Raw genomic sequence first — 15,792 nt, 5'->3', positions numbered from 1 at the left:
GCTACAAACTTCAATCCCCCCTCCCCCTCTGTAAGCGGTACCGTTATGCTGATAACAAAAACCCATTTTCATGGAATCAAAGAATCGATTTGCTTTGGTAAATAATGTACCGCTCGGATAGCACGCAAATATCGCTAGCCGAATTCTCTAGAAACATTGTGTATATATATATATATATATATATATATATATATATATATATATATATATATATATATATATATATATATATATATATATATGCCATATATATGCCATATGTTTTTCAGTCTACTAGGATGAGTTGACTAATATTTAAGATTATTTCTTTGCTATACAACAATAGCTTTCAAATAGCATACTTTTTTTCTGTAGCTGTAGTGTTTTGACTACACAAAATCTACATTTGCTTACACTTACTCTTAGGGGGTCATCCATTTATGACGTCCACACGCGAGGGGGGGGGTCCGAAAAAAAAACGGATTTTTTTTTGGACGCATATGGACTCTTATAAGGAAAAAAAGTGGATTTTTTTAAGGGGGGGGGGGGGGGTAAAAATAAAAAAAATTGTGGACGTCATAAATGGATGAAACCTTACAGTTACACTTACAGACCCCCTGGCGCATAGTTATGCAATAATATTGTGTTCGAATGTCATTTCCTGGTACAATTTTGTACACTTTATCCTGAACATGTCCAACAGTTTTCATTAAAATGTTTGTGTGTTTGTGTGTCGGTGTGTGTTTGTATGTGTGTGTGTGTGTGTGTGTTTGTGTGTGTGTGTGTGTGTGTGTGTGTGATTTTCGACCTACTAACAAATTAGACTCCACGGATAATACCAAACCGCTCTACACCGAAGACATAGAAAATCAATTATTAAAAGGTGTGAAAGGATTCGTTGAAAGCCGCTAAAGTTAATGGCATTTAAAAAAAGAATTTAAAAAAGAATTGGGCATCTTATTGAGAGATCTCTTGTAGAAGTTTAGTCTGCAGAGCCACAAAACTTGTCAAAACACACCATCAACATGATGGTACACAGCATCAACATGATGGTACACAGCATCAACATCATGGTACACACCGTCAACATGATGGTAGACACCATCAACATGATGGTAGACACCATCAACATGATGGTAGACACCATCAACATGATGGTAGACACCATCAACATGATGGTACACACCATGATGGTAGACACCATCAACATGATGGTACACACCATGATGGTAGACACCATCAACATGATGGTAGACACCATCAACATGATGGTACACGCCATCAACATGATGGTAGACACCATCAACATGATGGTAGACACGATCAACATGATGGTACACGCCATCAACATGATGGTAGACACCATCAACATGATGGTAGACACCATCAACATGATGGTAGACACCATCAACATGATGGTACACGCCATCAACATGATGGTAGACACCATCAACATGATGTTATTCTCCATCCTTCTTGAATGTCACCGTCACCGCTTTATGAAGTCGTCCAACAAAAACTGGACCGACGATTATCTATACAATTGTGAGATCAGGGGTCGAACCTTAAGTTGTGAGATCAGGGGTAAACCCTAAAGTTGTAGGATCAGGGGTCGACCCTAAAGTTGTAGGATCAGGGATCGACCCTAAGGTTGTGGGATCAGGGGTCGACCCTAAAGTTGTAGGATCAGGGGTCGACCCTAAGGTTGTGGGACCTGGGTGGAGAGTATATTTTATCCCAAATGATCACTGATGTAAACAAATCACGTTTAAGGTTCATTTCTTTTTTTAAGATTGATGTTTAAATTCATGTGTGTCCATTTACATGCACACTTATCTTACCACACCATCAACATCTACATAACTACACCATCACCACCTAACTAACCATACCATCACCACTTAACTAACCACACCATCACCACCTAACTAACCACATCATCAACACTTAACTGATGACACCATCACCACCTAACTAACCACATCATCAACACCTACCTAACCACACCATCACCACCTAACTAACTACATCATCAACACCTAACCGATGACACCATCAACACCTAACTGATGACACCATCACAACCTAACTAACCACATCATCAATACCTAACTAACAACTGCCAACATTAATATGTATTAATACCACACTGACCACACCATTAACACCACACTGACCACACCATTAACACCACACTGACCACATCATTAACACCACACTGACCACATCATTAACACCACACTGACCACATCATTAACACCACACTGACCACATCATTAATACCACACTGACCACATCATTAACACCACACTGACCACACCATTAACACCACACTGACCACATCATTAATACCACACTAACCACATCATTAACACCACACTGACCACACCATTAACACCACACTGACCACATCATTAATACCACACTGACCACATCATTAACACCACCCTGACCACATCATTAATACCACACTGACCACACCATTAATACCACACTAACCACACCATTAACACCACACTGACCACATCATTAATACCACACTGACCACACCATTAATACCACACTAACCACACCATTAACACCACACTGACCACATCATTAATACCACACTGACCACACCATTAATACCACACTGACCACATCATTAACACCACATTGACCACATCATTAATACCACACTGACCACACCATTAATACTACACTGACCAATCCATTTATACCACACTGACCACACCATTAACACCACACTGACCACACCATCAATACCACACTGACCACACCATTAACACTACACTGACCACACCATTAACACCACACTGACCACAGCATTAACACCACACTGACCACATCATTAATACCACACTGACCACACCATTAATACTACACTGACCAATCCATTTATACCACACTGACCACACCATTAACACCACACTGACCACACCATTAATACCACACTGACCACACCATTAACACTACACTGACCACACCATTATCACTATACTGACCACACCATTAACACCACACTGAACACTCCATTAACACAACACTGACCAGACCACAGCATTAATATCACACTGGCCACATCATTATCACTATACCGACCAGTGACTGACCACGATAAAGCTGTCCTAGCCAGCGAAAATTAACCCCTAGCCCTAGAACCAGCGTCAAACCTTTCATCGATTACCATCAAATTGATTTCGGTACCTTCCTGCGATTTCATTAGCCCTGTGGTGGGAGGGGTGGGGTGGGGGGGGGGTGGAAGACGACGACAGGTCAACCACCGAACAAAGAGTGACCACTACCAGAAATGGCGGAGTCACCGTCAGATAGACTGTTTTAATCTTGTCCATCTCTATGTGTGTGTGTGTGTTTGTGTCTGTGTCTTTAAACACTATAACCTGACTTCCGTTTCAGTTATGTTGAGGAAATTTCACATTTTAGTATTGTATCAAATTTGTAGTTTTCTGTCAACCTTTGACCGATTTCCGGTGACCGGAATTGATACATACTCTACCTATGGTCTTTTATCGATATTTTAAGTACCATTAAAGTTAGGTACACAAAACTTCACACACAAATATTAAATTGTATTCGCAGATTTCCATCGACGTTTTAAGCGATTTCCCATAATCGGAAATTGTACTTTACTTTATTTCCGTGGGAACACGATAACTGTTTCAGTTACGTAAACTGTTGAGTGTGGCGACCTCTAGTGGAGTGTGGTAACCATTGGTGACTGTGGTGACCACGGGTGGGTGTGGTGACCACTGGTGACCACGGGTGGGTGTGGTGACCACTGGTGACTGTGGTGACCACTGGTGACTGTGGTGACCACTGGTGACTGTGGTAACCATTGGTGACTGTGGTGACCACGGGTGGGTGTGGTGACCACTGGTGACCACGGGTGGGTGTGGAGTGAGTGTGGTATACTGGTGACTGTGGTGACCACTGGTGACTGTGGTGACCACTGGTGACTGGTGACCACGGGTGGGTGTTTTGACGAAGAACTCCCTAGAGCGAACACGTTTTCCTCATCACTGGAGAAAATAAATCGATAGCCAGAAGTTTCCAGAAGTTTCCATGTACAGAAGACTTTAATATCCTCGCTAACTTCTGACTTGCTGACATAGTTACAAACTGACTTGGTACCTCTCTGACCATATATATATATATATATATATATATATATATATATATATATATATATATATATATATATATACGTATGTACGGAGCAGTGCGAAACGTTAAGGACTGTGAGGTGAATGTGAGATGAAAGATCGGACAAGATTTCCCGCGTGTAACAAATAGAGCCGCCATTATCTCGCTAGGAAAAAACGGACTCTTCACGTGGTATCTGATCAGTGTCCTTGATGGCCCATGGTGGGGGGGGGGGGGGGGCAAGTCTGTGAGCTCAAATCGCTAGTTTTGTGAGCTTGAGATACATTTTAGGCTACACATTCGATCTGATTTGCAGGAAAATGTTTTTTTGTAACTTAACTGCACGAGTTCTAAAATAATTTGATGTACAAAATAAGTTGGTAAAACGTGTAAACGAAATATCCTGTTTAAAATCTAGACTTTTTAGCCCCAAGTAAAGGGATGGTTTTGAAATGTGAAAGTGGGTTCTGTACAACTGGGCTTTAGGGGTCATTGCTTCGGTCAGTCTAGACAGAAACTGTTCACACCTAAAGCTAAAAGCATATTCACACTGCGAAATAAATACAAAGCTAAAACAAAGCATATTCACACTACGAAATAAATACAAAGCTAAAGCATATTCACACTAAAATATATACATAAAACTAAAAGCATTTTCACACGAAGGTATAGATACTAACACGCTAATCCTAACGACCATATCCCTAACCCACCAATATCAGCAGACGACCATGTCCCTAACCCACCAATATCAGCAGACGACCATGTCCCTAACCCACCAATATCAGCAGACGACCATGTCCCTAACCCACCAAGATCAGCAGACGATCAGACCAAACAAAGCTTTTGTTGCCAGACATAGTTCCGGTCAATATTTTGAATCTCCGGCGAACTTGAGCAAAAATATCGATTTCCAAAAACCTATTAGCAGAAGATATTTATCAGCTGTCGTCTGCTATTTGAACAAAACTGGTTCGCCGGTTACTGCATCCTTCTGAACCGTTGACCTATTTTTGGATTGTTTCGTTGTTTTTTTTTTCTCATTTTTTTTCCACATTATTTGACGTCACGTCGAATACATTAGACACATCCATGTTTTTTTTCAAAGTCCACATTTTTATTCTGTCCACGTTTTTTTATTGTCCATTATGTTTTAAACTGTTCACAATAGTTTCACCGTCCGAAAATGTTTTGAAATCACGATTGATTTTTTTTTCTCTGGTGCCAGTATATGTTTACTTTGTCTACTTGTATGGTTATGTTGTGTTACTAAGACATTTGTTCACTTGTATGGTTATGTTCAGAGGCGTAGCTAGGGGGTGGGGGGCGCTAAACTGAAGGTTCGCACCGGGTGCCGGGAGGGATCGCTATGCCTCTGGTGATGTTGTTTCACCTAGACATTGTCCACTTGTATGGACATTGAGGTGTGTTTGTGGTGTGACGTCATTTAAATGATAATGTGTTTACATAACACATATGTGTTATATGATGTGTTATATAATGTGTTATATAATGTGTTATATAATGTGTTATATAATGTGTTATATAATGTGTTATATAATCTGTTATATAATGTGTTATATAATGGGTTATATAATCTGTTATATAATGTGTTATATAATGTGTTATATAATGTTCATGGTCCTTTAGTTTGATTCAACAAAAGACAGACATTGATTAAACTAAGCTACGTCATCTGGATGGCTGCGTGTTTGGGATGTTTCCTAATGCGATGGCCTGAGTGAGTGAGATGGCCAAACATGGTGTGTTGGTGTCACTAAATGAGATGGCCAAACATGGTGTGTTGGTGTCACTAAATGAGATGGCCAAACATGGTGTGTTGGTGTCACAAAATGAGATGGCCAAACAGGGTGTGTTGGTGTCACTAAATGAGATGGCCAAATAAAGTGTGTTGGTGTCATTTAATGAGATGGCCAAACATGGTGTGTTTATGTCACTAAATAAGATGGCCAAACATGGTGTGTTGGTGTCACTAAATGAGATGGCCAAATAAAGTGTGTTGGTGTCACTAAATAAGATGGCCAAACATGGTGTGTTGGTGTCACTAAATAAGATGGCCAAACATGGTGTGTTGGTGTCACTTAGTGTGGTGCGTGTGATGGTGCTACAGCACACCTTCAGCTAACGTCGTTGGCGTCAGTCTGTCGTTGGCGTCCTTCTGTCGTGGCTAATTAGTTTAGCTTTCCATAATTTTGGTTATGTTAATCAAACTAGAAAATTGGTCTCTTAGCTACGTGGTTTAGCTGGCTATCGTGTTCAACTTCATTCATTCTGTGGGAGGTATTTTGCCTAATTACATTACACCATACATAGATAACGACCTTCACCTTTGGTAACTTTGGAATCCTCCCAACTCAAGGTACTATCTAAAAAAATAAAATGTCTATAGGCTAATTATCTAGCTTATTAAAGACACATCACGTACGATAATTTAAGTCAAACGCTTCAACGACTTCACTTATCAGAGCCAAGCACAAGGGCAGGACGTAAGCTCGCCACTCTATGACGAAGATTTAGACAGTGGAACGGACGAAAAATGATTTTCGTCATAAAATCAATGCCAGCTCTGCCCGTCATCAGAGATCGATCAAGTTCATGCCCTAGAGTTCATCCCGTGAATTAACCAATTTCGGCTTCCCCCCCCCCCCCCCTCACACCCCACTATTGAATGCTGGGTGCTATATGTTTGCTAACATGCCAACAATAAGAGAAGACAATATTTATTTATTTTTTTGTGATCAACAGGCGCGACATATATATTTTTTATCGTCTCATGGATTTGTTTCGCCTATGGTTCACGTCATGCCGTTTAGTTTTTCGGTTTTGTCTTATACAAGCCACTTACAACTCTTCATTCAAAACAAGTCATTTTTTTTTTTAATTTAATTTATTTTTATTTAAAACAACGGATTCTGAAATATTTGTTATTATAAGAACCAATTTTAAAAAAATTATAGATACAAAAACTAAAGGTCAATTAGAAATTAAAATTGTGGGGTCAAAAGTACTTAATTTTGTGTGCACATGCACCAGTTTCGATAATTGGACTAATTAACAATTACTTTTTGTCTCGCTAATTTAAACCTATCACAGACTCTAACCCTTCTGCTAAAAATGGAATGTGTCCCCACCCTCACCTAGGCCTCAGCACCGTTAAATAATCTCCGGCAAGTAAAAATGGAATGTGTCCCCACCCTCAGCTAGGCCTCAGCACCGTTAAATAATCTCCGGCAAGTAAAAATGGAATGTGTCTCCACCATCACCTAAGCCTCACCACCGTTAAATAATCTCAGGCAAGTAAAAATGGAATGTGTCTCCACCTTCACCTAAGCCTCACCACCGTTAAATAATCTCTGGCAACGGTTGACTCGAATCAAAAGCTGTCAATATCAGATATCCCGGCCACAGACCAAAATCGACTCCACTTAATTTCGAGACGATGGTGGGGGGGGGGGGGGGGGTAATTCCCAGGACACTTCCTTTAGCTCTGGAGAAAGTCACTGTGGCACTGGATGGCTGGTAAAGTGTGAGGCTGGTAAAGTGTGGGGCTGGTGGTGTGGGGCTGGTGAAGTGTGGGGCTGGTAAAGTGTGGGGCTGGCGAAGTGTGGGGCGAGTAAAGTGTGGGGCTGGTAAAGTGTGGGGCTGGCGAAGTGTGGGGCGAGTAAAGTGTAGGGCTGGTGAAGTGTGGGGCTGGTAAAGTGTGGGGCTGGTAAAGTGTGGGGCTGGCGAAGTGTGGGGCGAGTGAAGTGTGGGGCTGGCGAAGTGTGGGACTGGTGAAGTGTGGGGCTGGTGAAGTGTGGGGCTGGTGAAGTGTGGGGCTGGTGGTGTGGGGGTTCATGAGGTGTCACGGGAGGCGTAAGGGAGTTACGTCCCTTAGGTTTTTGGCCTAGTTGCGATGTCTAGGCTGGGTATCTATGCTGGACCGTTTGTCTGTTTGGCCGTTTGTCTGCTTGACCGTTTGTCTGCTTGACCGTTTGTCTGCTTGACCGTTTGTCTGCTTGACCGTTTGTCTGTCTGACCGTTTGTCTGTTTGGCCGTTTGTCTGTTTGACCGTTTGTCTGTTTGGCCGTTTGTCTGTTTGACCGTTTGTCTGTTTGACCGTTTGTCTGCTTGACCGTTTGTCTGTCTGACCGTTTGTCTGTTTGGCCGTTTGTCTGTTTGACCGTTTGTCTGTTTGGCCGTTTGTCTGCTTGGTCACACACACCTTATGCCACCACTGGTGTGACCTACAGATCACCAACAGATCACCTCGCTCAAGTGGTGGCATAAGGTGTGTGGGGGGGGGGGGATATGGTGAACTTACAACCATTGAGGTCACTAAGATCTGAGTTACTTAATGCTAGCAGCTGTGAATGTTAGCAGCCGTGAATGTTAGCAGCCGTGAATGTTAGCAGCCGTGAATGTTAGCAGCCGTGAATGTTAGCAGCCGTGAATGTTAGCAGCCGTGAATGCTAGCAGCCGTGAATGTTAGCAGCCGTGAATGTTAGCAGCCGTGAATGTTAGCAGCCGTGAATGTTAGCAGCCGTGAATGTTAGCAGCCGTGAATGTTAGCAGCCGTGAATGTTAGCAGCCGTGAATGTTAGCAGCCGTGAATGTTGGCAGCCGTGAATGTTAGCAGCCGTGAATGTTAGCAGCCGTGAATGTTAGCAGCCGTGAATGTTAGCAGCCGTGAATGTTAGCAGCCGTGAATGTTAGCAGCCGTGAATGTTAGCAGCCGTGAATGTTAGCAGCCGTGAATGTTAGCAGCCGTGAATGTTAGCAGCCGTGAATGTTAGCAGCCGTGAATGTTAGCAGCCGTGAATGTTAGCAGCCGTGAATGTTAGCAGCCGTGAATGTTAGCAGCCGTGAATGTGAGCACCGACAGGACAGACATGTAAACAAAACTTGAGAGTGTCAAATACACATTGACGTAGTTGGTCAAATACACAGTGACGTAGTTGGTCAAATACACAGTGACGTAGTTGGTCAAATTTCAGTGACGTAGGTGGTCAAGTTTCAGTGACTTAGTTGGTCGTTGCTCTACTATGACGAATGTAACTCACTTGATGAGTCATCGACACCGAAGGCTGACCAAAACTGACCGAAGATGCCCATTTCCCGCGTGATTGTGAATAAACAAAATGGAAGCTGAGCTCTAAGCTCTAAGCTCACCCTTACCCTCCCCAGGATTAGATCAACAGCCGTCTGGAAATTGGCCTAAAAACGGGCCCGAAATTTGGACCAAAAATTGAAGCACTCCATCAGACGGCACGCAGACACTTATCTGCTGCTGGCCGTGATTCCTGTCGACTGCCACTGGATCGTGACGTATCTATGACGTCATTCTCGGACCAGTTCGTGTCAATAAGCGTCTATTGGTTCCAGATTTCTGCGATGTAACAATAGGTGCTTATGTAGGGCTAAACAATTTGGATGTTATATGTAACAATAGGTGCTTATGTAGAGCTAAACAATTTGGATGTAAATTACCTCCAATCAGGGGCGTAGCGAGGGGGGGGGGGGGGGCGGAGGTGCGGACCGCACTGGGTGACACCATTTAGGGGGGTGACACCAAGGCAAAAAAATTGCAAAATATATAGAAAAAAAAAATTTGGGGGGGGGGGTTGCAAATCAAAAGTTTGAGGGGGGGGGTGCAAATCGAAAATTTGAAAGTTTGTCCCCGGGAAGGGTCGCTACGCCTCTGGGGGGGGGGGTGACACCATTAAGTGCCGCACCGCGTGACACCCGACCTCGCTACGCCACTGCCTCCAATGTTTGAAGAGTTAGTTTAACAAAATTTGTTGTCAATACACTGACGTTATACACACAAATAGACACTGACGTTATATACACAAATAGATACTGACGTTATACACAAATAGACACTGACGTTATATACACAAATAGATACTGACGTTATACACAAATAGACACTGACGTTTTACACACAAATAGACACTGACGTTATACACAAATAGACACTGACGTTATACACCAATAGACACTGACGTTATACACACCAATATACCTTGACGTTATACACACCAATATACCTTGAGGTTATACACACCAATACACACTGACGTTATACACCAGGGGTCTCCAAACTTTTCAGCCCGAGGGCCGCATTAACTATGAAATTTCAGTTCGGGGGCCAGTTTCTTCCAGGCATGTCTTTGATTTCTCTGGGCAAAGTTCCTCAGCCATCACCAACAAACGTTTTTTTTCCTTGGACAAAAACATCTCCGCGGGCCGAATGAGAGGGCTTCACGGGCCGCATCCGGCCCGCGGGCCGTAGTTTGGAGACCCCTGTTATACACAAATAGACACTGACGTTATACACACCAATAGATACCCTCAGTAGAATGCACATGACTTTTGTTAGACCACATGACTTTTGTTAGACCATATGACTTATGTTAGACCACATGACTTAAGTTAGACCACATGACTTTTGTTCGACCACACTACTTTTGCGAGATCACATGACTATTGCTAGACAATATGACTTTTGCTAGACACCTCGACTTTTGTTAGACCACATGACTTTTGTTAGACCACATGACTATTACTAGACCACATGACTTTTGTTAGACCACATGACTTTTGTTAGACCACATGACTTATGTTAGACCACATTACTTATGTTAGACCACATGACTTTTGTTCGACCACATGACTTTTGTTAGACCACATGACTTTTGTTAGACCACATGACTTATGTTAGACCACATGACTTATGTTAGACCACATGACTTATGTTAGACCATATGACTTATGTTAGATCACATGACTTATGTTAGACCACATGACTTTTGTTAGACCACACCAGTTGACTTTCACCGATCGTCTGCAAGCTACAAAGCCTATTGGCTGGTTTTTGGTCAAATGTAAGATGGGAACCCCAGTCAGAGTTTCTTCCAGGCATCTCTTCGGGGGGGGGGGGGGGCACAGCCTGAAGAAGGTCTACCGCCCCCCCTCCCCCCCCCCCCCCGAACGAAATGGAATTTCTATAGAAAAAATATTTTTAACAGTTTTCGCCCCCCCCCCCTATCCACCCGGAAATTTTAGACCGCCCCCCCCCCCCTCGAAAATTTCAAATGCCCCCCCCCCCCCCGGAGAAAAAGTCTGGAAGAAACACTGGCCCCGATATAAGCCGACTATTGGTTAAATGTTTCACGAAAATCCGCATGTAAAGCTGCCCTAAACATCCGCCATGTCTAAAGAAAAAAAGGCCGACGATTTTCTTGTAATTTACATTCCTCGTTTATCTCCCCTAGAAGATAAACTGACCAATATTTCCATAATTTTATTTTTCTAAACTGCTGGGTGGAATCTAATATTGTTTTCTCCATACTTCCGGTACACGAGGGCTATTCTCACGTCATGAATTGTTGAAGGCTATTCTCACGTCGTGAATTGTTGAAGGCTATTCTCACGTCGTGAATTTTTTAAGGCTATTATCACGTCGTGAATATTGAGAACTATTTTCAAGACTTGCTTTGGGCTATTGTCATGTATTGACTTGATGATTGCTAATTATATCTGTGTATTATCTGAAAGATATGTGCAAGTTATGAGTAGCTGTTCGTAAAAAGATAAAAACAACAAGAAGTTATCAATAAGCCATCCTTGAATAAGGCAACAACCAACATTTACCTTGGGCTGTGTGAGTGATGCAAGCTTTTTGTTCTTTGCTCGGTTTAAGGTGTGTGGGGCTAGTATGTTGGGGGGGGGGATAGCTAACGTGTGTGGGGGACTAGACCGTGAGGGCTCCTCACCCAAAAATGTGTGGGGCCGATGGCTCTTTGTTAACATATTGGGTACTAAGGGCTCTTTTGATTTGATGGTTTATAAAGTGAATTTATATTCTAGAATGTTCATTACACTATCTGTTGACTTTTACCGAGTCATATGACTGCCAAAGTTTGAACTTGACTTAAGACGTTTTCGAGTTTTAGCGTAAAACTACGATAACTAAACCCACAAAAAATGGCTGTACAGTTTATAAGGACACAGTTGCTAACGTCACAGTTTATAAGAACACAGTACCAAGGACGCATTTGCTGAGGAAACAGACATTCCAAACAGACAGACTTTCTAAAGTCTTCTTTTATTACCCCAACACCAGAGTACCACGGGAACTGTCACCTGATTCCTGTCATTTTTCGTGCAATACTCGATACTTTGCCGACGATACTTGGATAACGATACCTTGTATTCGATACTTACACTTTCAAGTGTTATTTCAACTACCGTTTAAATTTACATTTTGGACAGGGAAAGGGAAATAATTTTTCGCTGCAGACGTCAAACTAATTGGTTCGATACTTGACTCGATACTCGATCTCGTGTGTCATCGTTCAAGCTGGGTAATCGACTACCCAAGCTCTCTCCGGGCCAGACGAGCAGCCAATCAAAAAGAAGAAAGGGACCGGATGCTGTTTCTAATTTAATCCCTCCCACAGCAGGGGGGGGGGGGGGTCGCCAGGGAGCTGGACGGGAAGCACTTGAAACCAAAACCGGAAGTAGTTTTAACAGACACAAGTGAATGTTGACTTTTTTGTGTCTTCCCTTTTTCTAGCTGTGAAATGGGAACAGAACTGCGAATTGAAGGATGTTAGCAGAGAATGTTAAAATACATGAATGTTAACAGAGAATGTTAAAATACGGGGATGTTAACATATTACCGTGAGAAGTGACGTGAAAATATAAGCTCACTGGACGTGTGTGTGTAGAGGGAGAGGGGCGACTGGGTGGGGGGGGGGGCGACCAAGGATTTCATTAGGTTCAAAACAAATCGTGGTCAAGTTGCCGACTCTATTCACGACACTAACAAATCGTGGTCAAGTTGCCGACTCTATTCACGACACTAACAAATCGTGGTCAAGTTGCCGACTCTATTCACGACACTAACAAATCGTGGTCAAGTTGCCGACTCTATTCACGACACTAACAAATCGTGGTCAAGTTGCCGACTCTATTCACGACACTAACAAATCGTGGTCAAGTTGCTTGTCAGTACAAGTGTGAGGGATAACCACACGCACACATCTAAACACTCACACAAACACACCATACCCCTCCCCCCTGACACTTGGGTTGATCCTATTTCATGGAAGTTGCTGGAACTTTCTTATTTAAATCTTTCTCAGTCATCTGTTACACGTTACATGTGTAAAATGTCATGTGTTACAAAATGTAAAATGTCATGTGTTACAAAATGTAAAATGTCCTGTGTTACAAATGTAAAATGTCCTGTTACAGGTGTAAAATTTCCTGTGTTACAAATGTAAAATGTCCTGTGTTACAGGTGTAAAATGTCCTGTGTTACAGCTGTAAAATGTCCTGTTACAGGTGTAAAATGTCCTGTTACAGGTGTAAAATGTTCTGTTACAGCTGTAAAATGTCCTGTTACAGGTGTAAAATGTCCTGTTACAAATGTAAAATGTCCTGTTACAAATGTAAAATGTCCTGTTACAGCTGTAAAATGTCCTGTTACAAATGTAAAATGTCCTGTTACAAATGTAAAATGTCCTGTTACAGGTGTAAAATGTCCTGTTACAAATGTAAAATGTCCTGTTACAGCTGTAAAATGTCCTGTTACAAATGTAAAATGTCCTGTTACAAATGTAAAATGTCCTGTTACAGGTGTAAAATGTCCTGTTACAAATGTAAAATGTCCTGTTACAGGTGTAAAATGTCCTGTTACAAATGTAAAATGTCCTGTTACAAATGTAAAATATCCTGTTACAGCTGTAAAATGTCCTGTTACAAATGTCAAATGTCCTGTTACAAATGTAAAATGTCCTGTTACAGGTGTAAAATGTCCTGTTACATGTGTAAAATGCCCTGTTACAGCTGTAAAATGTCCTGTTACAAATGTAAAATGTCCTGTTACAAATGTAAAATGTCCTGTTAAAGGTGTAAAATGTCCTGTTGCAGGTGTAAAATGTAAAATGTCCTGTTACATGTGTAAAATGTCCTGTTACAAATGTAAAATGTCCTGTTACAGGTGCTGCTGCTATGAGGTGGAGAAAACAAAAGCCGTGTCGGAAGTTTTGGACCACCTGCTGGACGGCTACAAGAAGGAGGTCAGACCTGGGATTGGAGGTACGACCTTCAGATAGGTCAAGGCTTGACCTTGTGTGGGTGAGGGTTCCTTGTTTAAACCTTGGAGTAGGTCAGGGTTGAAAGATTGACCTTGGAGTAGGTCAGGGTTGAGGCAGTGGCGGAACTTCCAAGCTGCCTATACCAATTAAACGACCAAGTAGTGAGCCTCTGTTGAATCAGGACTGTTGACAGAATGAGTAAGGGAATGGTTCTGTTTGGATGTCTGAACCACCGCTCTTCCGATCACCACATCACGCCATTGACCAAATCACGCCATTGACCAAATCACACGGAACTGACCAAATCACACGGAAATGACCAAATCACACAACTGACCACTTCATTTTCTGGTCGATCAGTCTACATCTCAGCGACCAATTTGCTGCAGGAGTGTAAGAAGGGTAGAGACACGGAGAGATGAGCAAACACAAGACTAGAGCAACTTCCAGTCCACGTCAAGATCTCGCGGGGAATCAATGCAAGTGGCTTTGGTAAACAACGACTCGTCTGCCCGTCGTCTGCTGTTTGATCTACTAATAGAGGACAGTTTCAGGTCAAATCTTGGGGTCAAAGGCCGGGGTAGGGTGGGTAAGGGAGGTAAACAAAGATTGACAACTAAAAGCTTAGTCGCGACCAGAGACGGTGCTCGGACTGGAATCTTTCTTTCAAACACCCACTCGGTTAGATTACTGTCTGGTTAGCTAATGGTGCTTTTCTTTGAGACGAATGCTTACATCAATATCAATACTTTCAAACTTGGTCTGTTTGGGGTTGAAGTATGGTTACTTTGGGAAAAGTATCGTTATTGGGTTAGAGTATCGTTATTTAGTTAGAGTATCGTTATTGGGTTAGAGTATCGTTATTTAGTTAGAAAATCTTATTGGGTTAGAGTATCGTTACTCCCCTCACTATTGATGTGGCCAAGTGTTATATAAAAATATCGAGCACGAATTACATAATGAAAGATTTAAAGTATTTTAAAGTCTTGTCTTTTTGTCTTCAAAAACAATTGTCATAATGCTGAGGTAGGATAATCCTCAATGTCGTATTTGTGACGTGTTGGTGATATGTTTGTTTGTGACATTTTTGTGTAAGTCCTAAGTGAATGGTACAGCGCGGTCAAGTGGTAGAGCACTCGACCGTCACACAGAAAGTCTCCAGTTCGAATTTCGGTTCGGTGTCTGAAGGTCTTCCCTGAGTCCACCCAGCTCTGATGAGTACCTGACCCATGTTAAAAGTAAATGCTGGTGGGCACACTATCATACGCCGAGGTCAAGAAACACATGAACTCAACCCATCTGCCCCATGGATCGTTAGGCCTACTTGTGTTTGATGACGTGTTTGATGACGTATCTGATGACGTGTAATCTTCCCCCTCAGGTGATCGTGTGGTCATTGACACGGACATTTTGATCAAGAGCATGGGACCAATCAAAGAACTCGATATGGTAGGTGACATCTTGTAGGTGACATCTTGGGGGTAACATCTTGGGGGTGACATCTTGTATGTGACATCTTGTATGTGACATCTTGTAT

The 15,792-nt window shown here is 42.3% G+C and overlaps 1 protein-coding gene across 1 annotated transcript in view; it reads left to right on the top strand.

The window, feature by feature from the left end:
• The window catches only part of LOC131937461 (gamma-aminobutyric acid receptor subunit alpha-1), a 34,523-nt gene that overhangs the window by 13,349 nt on the left and 5,382 nt on the right, over nucleotides 1–15,792 (top strand). Inside the window, exons 3-4 of the mRNA XM_059294920.1 lie at nucleotides 14,159–14,256; nucleotides 15,637–15,704. Coding sequence (XP_059150903.1) covers nucleotides 14,159–14,256; nucleotides 15,637–15,704 — 166 coding nt within the window. The remainder of the gene's footprint in view (nucleotides 1–14,158; nucleotides 14,257–15,636; nucleotides 15,705–15,792) is intronic.

The sequence above is a fragment of the Physella acuta genome, unplaced genomic scaffold, assembly GCF_028476545.2.
Source record: "Physella acuta isolate Inbredline_101_S28 unplaced genomic scaffold, ASM2847654v3 ptg000017l, whole genome shotgun sequence".
NCBI lineage: Eukaryota > Metazoa > Mollusca > Gastropoda > Physidae > Physella > Physella acuta.
Note: the sequence above shows the minus strand (reverse complement) of the source record. Positions and strands in the feature narration are given on the sequence as shown.